This window comes from Pecten maximus, chromosome 9, assembly GCF_902652985.1.
Source record: "Pecten maximus chromosome 9, xPecMax1.1, whole genome shotgun sequence".
NCBI lineage: Eukaryota > Metazoa > Mollusca > Bivalvia > Pectinida > Pectinidae > Pecten > Pecten maximus.
In genome coordinates, this window is record NC_047023.1 from 9,688,340 (window position 1) to 9,705,646 (window position 17,307).

General features: G+C 35.6%; 1 protein-coding gene and 1 long non-coding RNA gene across 2 annotated transcripts in view; both read right to left on the reverse strand.

Moving 5' to 3' along the window:
• Positions 1 to 16,771, reverse strand: part of LOC117334895 — a 30,886-nt gene extending 14,115 nt beyond the window's left edge. The window contains exons 1-3 of the mRNA XM_033894737.1: positions 16,757 to 16,771; positions 9,467 to 9,533; positions 5,462 to 5,648 (exon numbers count right to left, since the gene is read on the reverse strand). Coding sequence (XP_033750628.1) covers positions 5,462 to 5,648; positions 9,467 to 9,533; positions 16,757 to 16,771 — 269 coding nt within the window. The remainder of the gene's footprint in view (positions 1 to 5,461; positions 5,649 to 9,466; positions 9,534 to 16,756) is intronic.
• On the reverse strand, positions 314 to 3,068 carry LOC117334536. Its single transcript, XR_004534192.1, has 3 exons — positions 2,971 to 3,068; positions 806 to 960; positions 314 to 461 (listed from the first exon to the last, which is right to left on the reverse strand). It is a non-coding gene; the product is annotated as an uncharacterized LOC117334536 (long non-coding RNA).
• Positions 16,772 to 17,307: the final 536 nt, after the last annotated feature.

The following is a 17,307-nucleotide window of genomic DNA, read 5'->3' on the forward strand; positions in this document are numbered from 1 at the left end:
ACGATCAACTATGCATATATATCTGACATGTTCTGCAGACAGTAACTTTCAGTGATGGCACAATATTCAGATTTTAAGTTCAGCCGAACCTCTTTTTCTCGAAGTTATGAAAAACTTAAATTTGAGATATAACCAGTCTTTGAGAGTGAGAGTATTCAAGGTAACCAAGTATGTTTTATATTGATGTACAGTCCTGTTACCGTGTATATTCTGTATTAGTTTACAGTCAGAATTGAAATTACTTGTGTAAGTCTTCGAGTTATCAGAGTTTGAGACAATTAACAAGATTTTACTGTAATAATACTGATATCATATATTACGATAATTTACACTCACCTTGTTGAAAAGTGACATAGGTGGCCATCAACACATTTCATGTTTTGCTTGGAATGTTTGCCATACATCACCAGGACAAGGTTTACCAGTCTCCCAATTATTCATTTTCTTCGGTTGCATCCACACTTCAGAAAAAAGTAAAATAAATACAAATGTACATACACAATCAGAGATGTATATGTGCTTGGTCAATGAAAATTGAAACACAAATCTGTAATTAATCTAAGACTGTAAGTCAGGTCCTTTTCATTTCTGATTAAACATTCAAGTTACAATGCCATTTAAAGAAAAAAAGGTGGATTTAATTTTAACAGGTATTTCCCTTGAGATGCACCAAATTGTGTAAATAACAGGGATTAATTACAAAGTAAATATTTTGCTTTTTGAAACAATTTTCAAATTACAGGGATATGCATTTAACAGATGGGCATTTAACAAGCTATTGGATACAGTGTGATGAAATACTCACCAGAACTGTTTCCAGCAGTCAAAAAAAAACCCGACTAAATCCAGAGCTTCTTTGCTATTCCCTTCTGTCCCCTTTTTCTTTTGAAATCATAGATCCATGGTAAGGGAGAAAGAGGTCGCCATGTCGCCTTTTATTGATTGTTTTTACACCTCGCCCTATAAAGAATAATAAATTTTCTTACTTTGTATATATATATAGGGTTTTGTACATATTGTTAGGTATAAAAAGAAACTTGATTTGGATAAACATATCCATTTGAGTTGGTTATATATATACATGTATTGCTAAAGAAATAAATGATTAATGAAGTGATTCTAATACATACGAATGATCACAACACATCACACAGACAGAACACAAAATATAGAGCTATAATTACACTACAACCAATATGCCCTTGTCAATCGAACACAGAAGGTCCTATAAGTAAGAATCCATTTTCAGATTTCAGTATTCAATCCACAAAGTCTACAATGTTTATGATGACAAGTAAGATACAAGAATACTACAGGGCGGAACAATATATACCTATAAAATGTCATATAGTGTTCTATTGAATTAATATAGAAGATTTGCATTACATTAAAAGTGACTGTATATATATAGCTAGCTGGCATACTATAAATCTCACTTTTACTACAAAGTGAAAGTGTAGGAGATCTTAAGACAAGATTTGAACACTCAAAATGAATAAAAAAAGAACAACTTCTGCTAAAAAAAAGTTATATCAAAATTCTTTTTAGACACACAACTTCATTTCCTGGTTATAAGCCTATCAACTTTCAAAGATGATAAAGGGCTTATTTACGGAGAATTAGTTGTTTAGCAACAAGAGGCCCAATGGGCCTGTATCGCTCACCTGGCTCTATAGCAACTTTTAAGTTGATTGACGTCATTTCTACAGATACTATGCTGATTACCTCTTTATTCAAATATCATAGTAAGCTAGGTTTATTCATATTAATAAATTTTCTAGTCCTTCATTCCAGCATTCTATTGGCCCAACATCAGGTCTCGGAGGCTCTTGGCTATCGCAAAATTATTGTTTACAGATTTAAGCTGATTTCACCCCTGTGGCCTTGAATGTAGGTCAAGATCATTCATTTGAACATACTTGGTAGCCCTTCACCCCAGCATGCTAAAAGCTTAATATCAAGTCCCTGGGCCTCTTGGTTATTGAGAAGAAGTCGTTTGAAGATTATAGCCTATTTGACCCTTGTGACCTTGAATGAAGGTCAAGGTCATTTATTTGAACAAACTTTGTAGCCCTTCACCCCAGCATGCTTCAGGCCCAATATCAAGTCCCTGGGCCTCTTGGTTATTGAACAGAAGTCGTTTGAAGATTATAGCCTATTTGACCCATGTGACCTTGAATGAAGGTCAAGGTCATTTATTTGAACAAACTTTGTAGCCCTTCACCCCAGCATGCTACAGGCCTAATATCAAGTCCCTGGGCCTCTTGGTTATTGAGAAGAAGTCGTTTGAAGATTATAGCCTATTTGACCCATGTGACCTTGAATGAAGGTCAAAGTCATTTATTTGAACAAACTTTTTAGCCTTTCACCCCAGCATGCTACAGGCCCAATATCAAGTCCCTGGGCCTCTTTGTTATTGAGAAGAAGTCGTTTGAAGATTATAGCCTATTTGACCAATGTGACCTTGAATGAAGGTCAAGGTCATTTATTTGAACAAACTTTGTAGCCCTTCACACCAGCATGCTACAGGCCCAATATCAAGTCCCCGGGCCTCTTGGTTATTGAGAAGAAGTTGTTTGAAGATTATAGCCTATTTGACCCATGTGACATTGAATGAAGGTCAAGGTCATTTATTTGAACAAACTTTGTAGCCCTTCACCCTAGCATGCTACAGGCCCAATATCGGACGGACGGACGGACGACGGACGCTGCACCACGGCATAAGCTCACTTGCCCTTCGGGCAGGTGAGCTAATAAACCAAATTTGCTCACTTTTGGCCCCCACCCAAACATTTGTAGCATTTTGAATCTCCATGACCTAGGGATGCTACAGTCAAATATGGGTGATATCTAATTATCTATTCCTTCTGAAGTTAATTAGTTCCTTCGGACCAGACCAGGTGATATTGTATTTGTACATACTGAATGTATATAATAAAAGGTGCCTTTAATTAGAACTAATTATTTTACCTTTGTCTGCATAAATTTCTTTCTGAAATCATGGAGTATCCATTTTTCTTTGAAGCCATTCTCTGGCAACTGGCAACGTGTCCACGATCTCTTCATGCTACAATTCAATTTTAGAAAGATTAACTATTACATAATCTCTCAAGACTTTTTGCTAAGTTTGTGGACATAAACTTTTAATACCTCAAAATAAATCGAAAGGGCCAATGTCAAGCTCTGAGGTCATATAACAAGAAATTTAATACCGGGTATTGGACTTTATAGTCAGAGAGCTACATTTGTAGATGAAATGTCTTAATCTGGTTATTCCTATTCTATATACTGGTATATAATCAAGAAAACATGTATTTATCTGCTGTCAACTGTCCAATAGCTGAGCATAGTTCTTTCCCTATTTCTTTAATGTTTGTGGAAGATTATTGATACTTTGTAATCAGTAAAGCTGCTTGTAAACTTTAAAAAAAAACAACTGAAGGATAAATCGGTCTACTTACAGTTACATGTACAACCAGAGATAAAATCCAAGATGTACACAGTTTAAGTGGGTTTTTAACTATACTATAAGATGTTAATTAGGCCGAGCAAACATTCCCTTCGTAACATCAAATGCTAATATTTTACCGCCGATAGAAAACTGTAGTCATGCTGTCGGTCACACTGTCCGACGAGACATATATATAGCCCGAATTTTCTCTGGCCCTGTCACCATGTCTGGTGTAGGGCCAGAGCGCACTACTATATCATGAAAACGTGGAATTATCTGTCACCGTTTGGTGTCGCTAAGAATTTGGTGCAAATACAATAAAATCGGGTGTGACATAACACCTACCTTACATATAAGGATAAATGAGATATTTATTTACCCCAGAACACCAATTTAGTCCCATCTAGGTGTTTTATTCCGTCCGTATAGACCCTGGCTTTACGCTAGTCAAAAGTTCATACTAGACTCGACGCCATATTGCTAACTATGTAGGTCGCGGGCGTCCTAATTACCCTAATCTAAATCACTGAGCGATGGAACGAAAAGGAAAATATACAACACTTATTTTTATATATTTTGCCCCTTATAATTTATAAATAATTAATTTTTTAATCAATATAACAGGTTTTGGGAAATAATAACCTTAATTTTCTTAATTTAAACTATGCAAGAAGAAAAACACAATAAATCATATGTGGTCTTTTCGGTCCATTGCGTTCCGATTCGGGTGGTTAATTAGTCGTACTGTCACTTACAAAATGGCGGGTCAACAGTACTAAATTTTGTTCTGTCATCTTTAGGTTGGACAAAGGGGCATGTCTAGTCTTACATTAAAAATAGCCAGAAATACTTACATATCAAGTCTTTATATATAGATATTGCTGGCTATTCTCTATTATAAGACTAGACATGCCCCTGTGGTCGAACTAACAATTTAAACAACACTTTGACTCGTCTAAGAAAACAGATGATCTTCATGATGAGTCAAACTATATTATTCGCTTTATTTACCATTAGGTTATACTGGTTGTGAGTTTGCTCAGCGCGCAAGTACAAAAGAACATTATAGCAAGGCAAACATTTTCAACGTATAATTATTTGGAAACGCTTATTAGCGAGAACAAGCATATATATTCTTCATTTGCTTGTTCTGTGTTTGACCCGCACCTTAAAAATGACATGGTAATCATTAATGTCATAAGATTATATTCTTAAAGTCAGGTAGGCCTATCCGCCGAATCTATTCCTTCAATAATTTCTATTCCTGTCTCGCACAACATTTCATTATACTGACACAATCTTCAATATGATAGGTCAATTAATTTAGGCAACAGGACCCACATTAAAATATTTTGTATAGATATAAAAGTAGGCCCTGAGTACAGCTACACTGTAGCCAAGCCAAGAGGAGATTGAGACAAACATGGCGGATCTACCTAATTTAGATAATATTATGAGATTCTAATGATGTACGCGATCAAAATCAAACTTAGTTATCTTGAATATTCAATTGGTAACACAGCTCAAATATTTTATACAATATACAACGACTGGTATTTATAAAATCGTTACTTACTCTGTACCCGAAAAGTCATCATCCTCCTGTACGTGCTTCCGGTTGAAAACGAACATGCGCATTGGTTGACGTGTGTGTGTTGAAAAACCGCGCGATGCAAACATTTTTACACAACTGCAACACACATTACATGAAAATCCTGCCAACTGAAACATGTCATAATTTTCACATATATGATAAAAAACATCATTTTAGACCGGAAAAAAATGAAAGTCAAGTGAATGCCGGAAAATCGGCATTCACTTGCTCAAGTGCATTCAGTTGTTGGTGCGTAAGCGTGTGTGTGCATTCAGTTGACCGGATTTACAAACGCACACACACCTCCCATTCCCGCTCCATGCAATTAGCCTTGGGGGCTAAATTAACACTAAAACTTTCTCAAAGTATGGGGTGGGCTTTACATTGTAGATAAATACGGTATTCAAAATATTCACCTGTGAGCCATGCTCACAGCCATATCTGGCTCCATGGCTTTGCTGCTCCCCTCCCAGTTGCGTGGGCACACATGACTCGGAACCGTTTCTTTTTTGTCTTTGTGAATGTCACAAATTCTGCAGGATTTGCTTCTGACGTCGTAGGCAATAACTTTACTTGTGGTCTTCCCGATCATAGCTGCATGTCCTAAAATCAAAACCAAATATATCAGAACTCTGAAGTCTAAAACAGTTATGAAAAAGCCAGATATTTGGCTATTAAATTTAAGATCAGGTTTGTTAAATCTAAAGCAGAATCATGAAGTTATATATACCCCATGTTAACCTTGTCCTTAATTTGTTTTAACATATTTGACTCGGGTCGGTCCACAGCACGACTGTAAATTTAAACAAGATTAATCGAGCCTTGAAAAAGCCCAAGGGCCTTAACTGTCATCTGAATACATATTACATGAAGTACATCATACTATAAAACACCCAATAATGTTGTAATGTGAAGGGTTTTTTTTCGGCCTGAAGAATAACAACACTTTATGGAGAACAAGTTTAAAATGTGTTTTTCAAAATGGCGACTGTGGTGGCCATCTTGGATTTCAGACTGACTCAAAAAATAACAGCACTTGGTCAGGACCATCTCAGGATCATTTGAGGCTTTGAAGTTTCAGCTCAATCCCACTGGTGGAACTTGAGAAGTTTAACATATGAAGAGTTTAAGTGTGGCCCATGACGATGGACGAAGCAATGACAATAGGTCATCCTCTTGGTCATTGATAAGATTTTTTAACAAATTTTACCCAAGTGACCTTGAAAGTGGGTCAAGGTCATTCATTTGAACAGACTTACTAGGTTTAATAATTTTATGGTGTCTTCTCACTTAGCCAACATTCTGAATTTTGAGATATACAGGTAAGGTATTTTGTTGGCCAAGCGAGACTAGGTGAGAAAGGTAGAACAATAGGAGATAATTACAGGTAAGGCTATAGACTGCTTCATAAAACTTCAAACTTTAATGAGGAAGTCATCATGATCTATTTCAATTGAGTTATTTCTTTTTATTTCAATTTCATCAGACCAAAAGGTCCCATTACAGAATTGACAGAAAATTGATATTAAAAATATATCAGTCAATAAAATGCATAAGAACAAATACGGTCTATAAAGAGCATGCACATGTAAAATAGAATTGATGTCCTTAATAAATATCATCTAGACGATCATGTTATGAACAGCAAAAAAATAACTCTAAAAACAAATCTTCAAATCCAACTTAAATCGTTCAAGTAAGACGTTAAAAACCTATCGGAAACATGCCCAAGGTAGTTAGAATTAGTTTGGACACTTCATTTTCTTACATTAATCCGACATTTACAGGGATAAAACAGAGTTGAGCTACTCAACCTCAAATTTCTCCTATGAAATAACTTCAATGTTCAATTAAACAGGCTACACTGTATGTACATACATGTTTTTGAATAAACATATAAAATATATGAATTTTCATCTACATTCCAGACTAGGAAAGTTGATACACATTTGCAAGTAAGATAGACTATTATAGTTTAATTTTGATTTAATGCAGTAACTTTAAAATCTTTCTTTGTACTACCTGGTGTATGAGTGTTGATTGATATTCTTACTGACTGCGTACGTACCATACTTATATACAGAGAGTGGATAACAGACACGTTTGTAAATGGCATACAAGTACGTTTTTAAACATCCAAACATTGGCATGGCTTTACCAACCACTTATTAAACATGTAATGAAAAGTTAAGATTTGGAGTAAGTCTTTATAACATTTGTTTCCTTCTTAGGAGATTCGCCATGGCAAAAAAGGAAGTTTTGGAAAAACATACAACAGAGGGTGATCGAATGATTTAAATCATGTAGTTTCAGGACTGACATATTATGTAGAATTTTTAACTTCATTAAGAAACACATCCACTGCTAGTTTGATATAATTTTATACAATACAACATCACAATAATATTTTATTTGAGTGTAACACATCATATTACAAATGTACAATGGGTAAAAAACTTGATAAAAATGTACATGATGTCCAGCCGTATTTGGCTTATGAGACACTTTAAGAAATATGTGTTCTCTTTGAATATTAAATATCAGACCTTTATCTTTATATAACCTGGAGTATTCACAACTTCTGTTCTGATTTAACGTTAGAGCGAACATCTATACTATAATTACTGGTATGCAGGGTATAGATTTTTTTTTTTTTTTTTTTTTTTTTTTTTCAAAATCTGACATTTAAGTTATAGTGCATGTGATTAAAGACAATTGTACTTAATACATTTATTAGCAAAAGCACAAATTTAAACTTGAAACTAGTGATGAACCTAGGTTTCATAAAATAAAATTGGGTATTTTTTAAGAATATTTACCACCAACATCTAAGCTTTATTATAAGTAGCTTACATAAATTCATTCAAATCTTTATAAGTCATATTCAACTTGTCATTTTCATATTTTCTTTTTCAAATTCAAATTCATTTTATTCTCTTTTCACGTATTGAAATGATGTATAAAGAAAAACATATTTACAATATAATATATACAATTATAAAGTAGTGTCCATAGTTGATACATGGCAGTTTCACGACAAAATTTTTTTCATTCTTAATTATCAAGGACAAATCATGTTGTTGATTAATCTGATAAAAATACATTTTCATTAGTTTTTTAACATTAGTCATATTCATTAATTTGTTAAATTTAATAATATTTGGTCTTGACCAATAGTATTTGTCTATATACAAAATTCTGTGAGCAGATAACGCTGTACATGCAAGTAAATAATGAAATTCATCACCAATTTGTTGACCATTACAATGTGGACATTTCCTTTCCTTATACTCAATCTAGTGCCATCTGCCAGTTTCAACAATAAATTTATGATTAGTAGTGCGAAATTTACAAAAAGTTACTCTATCTTTATCAGGTAAAATATCTAATTCTACCATGTTTGCTATGCAACGCCAGTTTTGATTGGTTTAAAACCATGTATTATTTTCCAATAATACACGCTCGTGAGTCACGGCTGTTACAATTTTATATATATCTAATATTCACACATTTCATATAAGGTAACTCTAGCCGAGTGGGCTAATGTGTTAGTCTTTCTTTAAAATCTTATCACGACGCGAGTTCGAATCCAACAGAGGCTCCCCTGTTTTCTTTTTTTTCTTCCTTTTTTTTCAAATTTTCAAAATCAATGCCATATTATAGATGCTCTTGATCGTTGTACTGTAGTGCATGTAAAGAAATGTATATTTCATCAACAAATAATGCAATACTCAAGAAGTAAATTACAAGGTTTTCCCGGGGTTTCTTTGCTGTTTTTCTATTAGAAAGAGGTCAATCTCAGAACTAAACAGTACATGGTAGAATATAAATAATCAACTTTGACTCGTGTATTGTTGCAAGATATACAACTCGGACTAGGATATTTTGCAATTTTAATTGCAAAATATCCGAATCCTCGTTGTATATCCTGCAACAATACACGAATCATTGTCAATTATTTCTTAAATAATTTCAAAATTATAATTATCCTTAAAAGTACTGGTCATAAAGTCTTAACTTAATAAAATGTTTTAGCCATACTGGATTACATTCAGAAGAATATTGTATATCCCACAAGTAACTCGAGATCACCCCACATTCATTTAACCAGAGACTGTGATATACAAGTCTCTGATTTAACATACTTTTAACAAATCTTATGAAAAGTAAGAACAGACTTTAGCTGAAACTCACTCAGGTGTAAAATTTGACATGATGGCCAGGTAATACAGGTAAATTTCAAAATGTTGGCTAAGTGAGAATGAATCAATTTCAGCATGATATTAATGCCATGTGACCCTAAGCATACGGCTCTTAGTTATTTAAAAGAAAAAAAAAATTTCCAGGGCAGATCGACGCCAGATAAAATTGCTTGCCTTTTTATATGCATACTTGTCTAAAATGATTATATTATACATTACCCGTGTTACTGTTATAGTTGAAACCAGTTCCTCTTTTCTGCCACCCACCTTCAAAACTGGCTTGTAACTATAAAAAAAAATAATATTGCATACATGTTAATACTGTTGATTATATAGTAAAATAATTCATTATTATTACCTTGCATATATTCACCAGTATATGGTATTTTCACTATATAACCTTACCAAAACTAGTTGCTGATTAAAACCTCACAAAGTTCGGCCAAGGAATGGCAATTGTTGACATTATCATCATATGACTTATGTTGAATACCACAGACCGTCTCTTAAAAATGGCTGTTCTAATCAGTGAACAGGTACACACGATATCATACATGCACTTATTTGAAGTAAATGCTGAATTTTGGTTAAAAAAAAACTCTACAAGACTGAAACATTCAAAATGGTTAATATTATGTATTGAACTACAGTAAAACTCGGATAAGTCGAAGTCGACGGGACCAAGCAAAATATTCGACTTATCCAATGGTTCGACTTATCCGTGTTTGTATACGGAGACAAAATACCCAACTATCATCGGTTGTATGCAGAACAAGTGCTTGCATGATTACATAGTCGAAAATAAGCAATAAATGATAACAAAGAAATTAATTAATTGTACATGATAACAATTATTCCTTTATCTAATAAACAATATTGTGCACAGTTACAGATAAAAACAAAAAAGTTCATGCGTAAAATCATCTTTCGACATAGACACACGATTTACACATGGGAGTCGTAAATGGCAGCATAATATTCTATGAAAACGTTACATACATTATAAGAATATAAATGTATATATTGTACTCATATTATTTATCTTAAAATCCGTTTATATTGTTCTCCAATTTAACAATATTAAACAATAAACAGTCCGGGAAAATTGATCGACCGTACGCGTGCTGATTTTATATCAAAGGTGAAGGCCGCGGTAACTGTTTATCGGCTGCATAATCATGCATTGCCACAATCTTTTGAACAGAGTAAAAACATCCCGCATATCATTGTTACTATTGCATCGTCGTATTCAGAATTTAGGCATATATAAATAAATCAATGACAGACAGGTATTTTTTCTTTGCACTTTTCGATGGAAGATATGTAATTTATCGTTTACTTTTTCCTTATTTTTTTCGGCGGCCGTGGGCATCAAAACAGTAAACAGAACTTATATTGGTTTGTAGACTAAAACGTGCACATTTTATTCTTAGTTATGTATACCTGAACATTTTACTTCACCTGAGCACCTGTATAAACAATGGGATGTTGTGTAACCGACAGCCGGAAACTAAAAATAGGCTCTGATAACACCGTTACGGCTGATCGGTCACACTCGGTCAATCAGGCGAGGTTAGCAAATTTTACCTGAGACAGCATGACCACAAAATGTATTCGACACAACCGCAGTATTCGATTCAACAGTGTTCGAGTCATCCGTGCTTAATTTACTAAGATAAAGAAGGGGAAAAATCGGGACCGAACGAAACGTTTGACTCATCCGATGTATTTGATTCAACCGTGTTTGACACAAGTGAGTTTTACTGTATAACAACTGAAAGTATAGTTCAATGCTATATATAAAGAAATAGAATTTTAATAACATAATTTTTTAAATCACTGTTTATGTTAATTGCTGAAAATGTGGTTACAAATGTACATTTTTGAACTTACCATTTGTGACATATATGACAAAATATGTAATGCAAAAGGATAAAGAAAACATGTCCAATACAAGAGGCCCAGATGGCCTGTATCGCTCACCTCGATTTCATGAGATATGAAACAAGAATGATGATTAAGTATATTTGTCCCTGGTATTGCTGTCAATATATCATATTGTCATTTTATATGGGTACATGAGGTTTTAATGCCAAAAAATGCAATAATCCATGAAATTAAATTGACTTTTGGCGCAATCCCAGATGCTTCCACACAAATGTGAGCGATATCCATTGCTTAGTTTCAGAAAAGAAGTTGTTTAAACCAATTCACCCCTTTTGACCCCACACCCCATAGGGATGCTTCTGACAAAATTTCATCAAATTCTGATCACTGGTTATGAAGAAGTCAATTGTTGACGGACGGACGGACGACGGACGCAATGGTATGGCATAAGCTCACCGGCTGATTCCCTGAACGCCTACATTTTGAAATAACACCCTACTGAGTATGTTTGTACAGTAATTATAGTCTGTTCTGGTGAAGTTACTCAAGTCACCTGTATTTTACCTGTGTGTGTTAAATGTACCTGTAGATTGTATAGTATTTCTCATCAAAATCAAAGGTTAATATTCAATGAATAAATACTGCACAAAAATTTATACACAACACACCAAAACAGTATGAAAGTCAAAAATTTATTGAATGGAACCAATAACTTGTTCAGGCTCATATTAAATATTACCTAAAGGTTTTGGCATTCTCAGGGGCTGCTCATTCTTACAACTAAATAACATCAACTAACAATATTACATAATAAATTTTTACTCGCTACTAAAAAGATACACCTAAACAATTAAGATACTAATTATACTATAGGGGCATGCAACCCCCAAGCTAGAGCGATCATAGCTTAGCTAGCTATGACTAATAGAGAGGAGAGAAACCTAGCTTGAGCGACCTCAAGCCACAGAGTAAGCAGTTGGTAGCTAAAAAGCAGGCAGTTCTGCTAAGACTGTTTCAGATGGGGCGACCCCCGAGCTTGGGCGATCCCAAGCATATCATCTACATAAGAAATAAATACACAAAATATGATATAATGAATTGGGGGCAAGAAATTCCCCGAATTTAAAAGTGCTAATATCACGGCGTGATAAATTCATTACTGTGAGTGATATCCTCTAACTATTCCTTACTAAGAAGAGCAGCCCAAAATAAAAATAAAAATGTGACAGCTTGCATTGTAACAAAATAAAGCTTATAATTAACCAACACAGATGTACAAAAAAGGTGCTGCGAGCCGGCTGCCCCAACCTGAATCAGGGAGGTAGGTTTATCCAATGCTCAGACCAGCTTGCCAGGTGTTGTCTCACCATGAGGCCTTACTTACCCCTAAACAAATGAGCCCGAAACAAGTAAAAAAGACATGTAATAAATATAAATATTATAAGTAAACACATATAATAAAAACAACATATACACATGAAAAGTACAGGCAATCAAAACAAAACAACAGTATATAAATATTAAAAGGTAATTATAATATAATATAAACAATTATACACAAACCACAGTAAAGAAAACTGCAAATTATCAAAGGTGGAGGTGGGGCGGATGGTGGATGATGAATAAAACACTGCTGCTACAAATAATCACGCTGCTTGAAAATGAATGCAGGTGGCGCTATCCCCTGACGTATTTCCATTGGTCAAGAACATCACGTGATCAAAGGCGCGAGGTTAGAAATAGATATTTACTAACATGAAGACTGTGACGGGGTTTTTAAATGTTGTGTACAAACAACTATTTAGTAAACAAAATATCATTTTATACACAACACACCAAAACAGTATGAAAGTCAAAAATTTATTGAATGGAACCAATAACTTGTTCAGGCTCATATTAAATATTACCTAAAGGTTTTGGCATTCTTAGGGGCTGCTCATTCTTACAACTAAATAACATCAACACAACTAACAATATTACATAATAAATTTTTACTCGCTACTAAAAAGATACACCTAAACAATTAAGATACTAATTATACTATAGGGGCATGCAACCCCCAAGCTAGAGCGATCATAGCTTAGCTAGCTATGACTAATAGAGAGGAGAGAAACCTAGCTTGAGCGACCTCAAGCCACAGAGTAAGCAGTTGGTAGCTAAAAAGCAGGCAGTTCTGCTAAGACTGTTTCAGATGGGGCGACCCCCGAGCTTGGGCGATCCCAAGCATATCATCTACATAAGAAATAAATACACAAAATATGATATAATGAATTGGGGGCAAGAAATTCCCCGAATTTAAAAGGCCAAATCGAAGAGGTTACAATAAAGTAACCGAATGAGAGCCCCCAAGAAAGAAATTATGTGTAAGAAGGATATGACAATGTAATATTTTTAAGAGTGTAGATAAAGTGAATCGATGATGAACTAGAAAATTATTGATTATAATCAGTACAACTAAGCACAAATTTGCCTATAGAAATTAATGCACCGTATATTACATATATACACACATAATTATCATATGCTCTAAAATGAGACATTAAGAAGTTAAATGTGGTCAGTGGCACAGTAACTGGTATAAAGCTTGCAGATAAACCAAGTAATGACAAGAGTTCAAATGATTGAAAGGTTATATCACGTATGGAATAAAGCTGAAAAAAAAGAGGAAAAACATACCTAATACTATAAAGTGAGATAGTATTTAAAGGAGCACTAGATTCTGCGTCTGTGAATGAGACAGATGCAAGAACTACATCCTTCTGATGGAGGTCTAATTAAGGAAACAGTGCCAATGATAAAGTGTTAAGGATGATAATTAGGTACTGGGAACGCACCCTGAAGATGTAAGAGGATAACAAGCTCCGTATGTCAACTATATCTACTAATAATAGACAAAGAAAGGGTTGCAGATGTCCTAAGAAAGTCAACAAACTGGTTGCCAAGACTAAGGAACTTACATACACAGAACAGGTAGTTATAATGAACCTGCCAACACTCAAACTGATTACGATGCATAAAAGGAGATACGATTAAAGTTATAAGTACTTAATGCAATAAGGATACTGAATGTAGTACAGGGCTTATACAGCTAACTTAAATAAACAAGATGTGAGTATTCCGAGAAACACCCAGAGAAGAGACTTGACTCTGTCGGACTCCAGAGAAGCAGCTTGACTCCAGGTATTTCACAGTGAAGAAAGAAATTGAGTACTCAAAACTAAAGAAGGGGCTTGACTCTACTGAACAGCAGAAATACAATAAGGATACTGAATGGTGTACAGGGCTTAAACAGCTAACTTAAATTAACAAGACTTGAGTATTTGGAGAAACACCCAGAGAAGAAACTTGGCTCTGATGAACTCCAGAGAAGCAACTTGACTCCAGGTATTTCACGGTGAAGAAAGAAAATGGAGTACTCAAAACTTATAGAAGGAGCTTGACTCTACTGAACCGCAGAGAAGCAACTTGACTCTAAAATGCCTGACTTAGAGAAGAAGCTTGACTCTACTTGACAGCAGAGAAGCAACTTGACTCTAAAATGCTTGACTTAGAGAAGAAGCTTGACTCTACTTGACAGCAGAGAAGCAACTTGACTCTAAAATGCCTGACTTAGAGAAGAAGCTTGACTCTACTTGACAGCAGAGAAGCAACTTGACTCTAAATCATTCATACTGAAAGGTCCTACTAGAGAAGAAGCTTGACCCTACTGAGCCATAGAGAAGCGACTTGACTCTAGTACCCCTGTAGTGACAAACTTGACTCCTATGTGCTACTGAGAATACCCTTGGCTCAGAGTCGCAGTGACTCATGAGAAGAGACTTGACTCGCAGACACAGCTGAGAAGACCCTTGACTCTTGAGTTGTGATTACTCATGAGAAGAGTTTTGACTCATGATTGGAGAAGCGATGACATGACTGCATAAACTAACGAATCAAAACACAGCGAAGTAGTAGCTGGTGGCATGACAAACTTGACTCCTAAGTGCTACTGAGAAGACCCTTGGCTCTGAGTCTCAGTGACTCGTGAGAAGAGACTTGACTCGCAGACACAGCTGAGAAGAGTTTTGACTCTGAGTGTGATTACTCATGAGAAGAGTTTTGACTCATGATTGGAGAAGCTAAGACCTGACTACGTAAGCTAACGAATCAAAACACAGCGAAGTAGTAGGTAGCTAGTGCGGGACACTCTTGACTAAGTGCTACTGAGAAGACTACATACTTTGAGTCGCAGTGACTCATGAGAAGAGACTTGACTCGCAGACACAGCTGAGAAGACCCTTGACTCTTGAGTTGTGATTACTCATGAGATTACTCATGAGAAGAGTTTTGACTCATGATTGGAGAAGCGATGACATGACTGCATAAACTAACGAATCAAAACACAGCGAAGTAGTAGCTGGTGGCATGACAAACTTGACTCCTAAGTGCTACTGAGAAGACCCTTGGCTCTGAGTCTCAGTGACTTGTGAGAAGAAACTTGACTCGCAGACACAGCTGAGAAGACCCTTGACTTCGAGTTATGACAACTCAAGAGAAGAGTGACTTGATTGTGGTTGAAGACATGACCTGATTACCCACAAAATAAACAAATAAAACATGGCATAGGTTGGTGGCTATTGTAAGGAAAAACTTCACTTCTTATGGCTGCTGAGAAGATCCTAGACTTTAAGTTGTGATTACTCATGAGATGAGTGACTTGACTCGTAATAGAAGAGGCTTGATCTGACTGATAACTAATTAAACCTAGTACATGATAATAACAATCTAGTAACAGACTAAATAAAGTGAGGAAGAAACATCATCTCTATATATATCTATGACAAAGCTCTCCTTAACAGTTGCATAATATATTCCGCACAATGTATAAACAAGAATCTGTGACAAGTACAAGGAAAACAATAATGCTAGATACAGATAAAAGGTGTGACAGCTATGCCGTAAACCAATTATTTAGAAATATCTGTGACAAGTACATAGAAAACAGTAACGCTAGATACAGATAGAAGGTGTGAACGCGAAGATATAAATGTTTACTAGAGTAACAAGTATCGAGAATGCTCCTCTGATATCAGAGGAACTGATATCCACGCTGTAACCAAAGTCTGGTCAGGTACAACAAGTCAAAATAGACAGATTGATGAGTAATCTCACCGCTGAAAAGTCCAAGACAACTGAGTTGGAAGCATAGTAAGCTGATGCTACGATTTCCACTTTATCTGCATGTCGCTATCATCGGGAGATGGAAACGCATAATGTAGTTCGGTGAGTTTCCGAGTCGTCTGTATGTAGTTATCAAAGTTGTTCGTTGATTATCCGAGGAGTCTGCATGTCGTAATCGTCGGGAGATTGAAATTCCGACTAGTTAAGTTGTTCGGTTAGTTCCGAGTACACTGCATGTCGTAATATCGCGAGATGGAAATCTAGACTAATAATGTTGTACGTGTAGTTCCTTAATTATTTTTCCTTAAATCAGATAATTACCCCTACAAAATTAACCGTAAACGCCAAAGAAGACGATGCAATGCCCTACAGTGTTCGACAAGACATGGGCGCTGCCATCTTGAATCCCGCACGGAATCCTGGGATCGCGCACCAAGCTGCTGGTAGTGACGCGTTCCTGACCTGCTTGGCCGCCATGTTAGATGACCCGAGAAGGTTTACAAACTGATGTCTTACGATTTCCACTAGCACGAATAAGTCACACACAAAGTTAGATCCCGATAGCAAAGAAAACACATTGTGGTTGCATAAAGACTGTTAGGATCCATATAGGAAATACACAGCTCGATGACGAATGACATTCGTCAATGTAAACTAAAGGAAATGTCCTCGACACACGTCGATAAAATGTAAACAAACACAACACACGTGTAAATACCGTTATTGGTGTGTACTTCACTGTCGTAGGAGACGACAACTCCAGGCAAAACACTCGTAAGTTCAAAAGTCAATAGGAGTTGTTGCGACGAAAGTAAACAATAGGAGAAAATAATGATGAATAAAACACTGCTGCTACAAATAATCACGCTGCTTGAAAATGAATGCAGGTGGCGCTATCCCCTGACGTATTTCCATTGGTCAAGAACATCACGTGATCAAAGGCGCGAGGTTAGAAATAGATATTTACTAACATGAAGACTGTGACGGGGTTTTTAAATGTTGTGTACAAACAA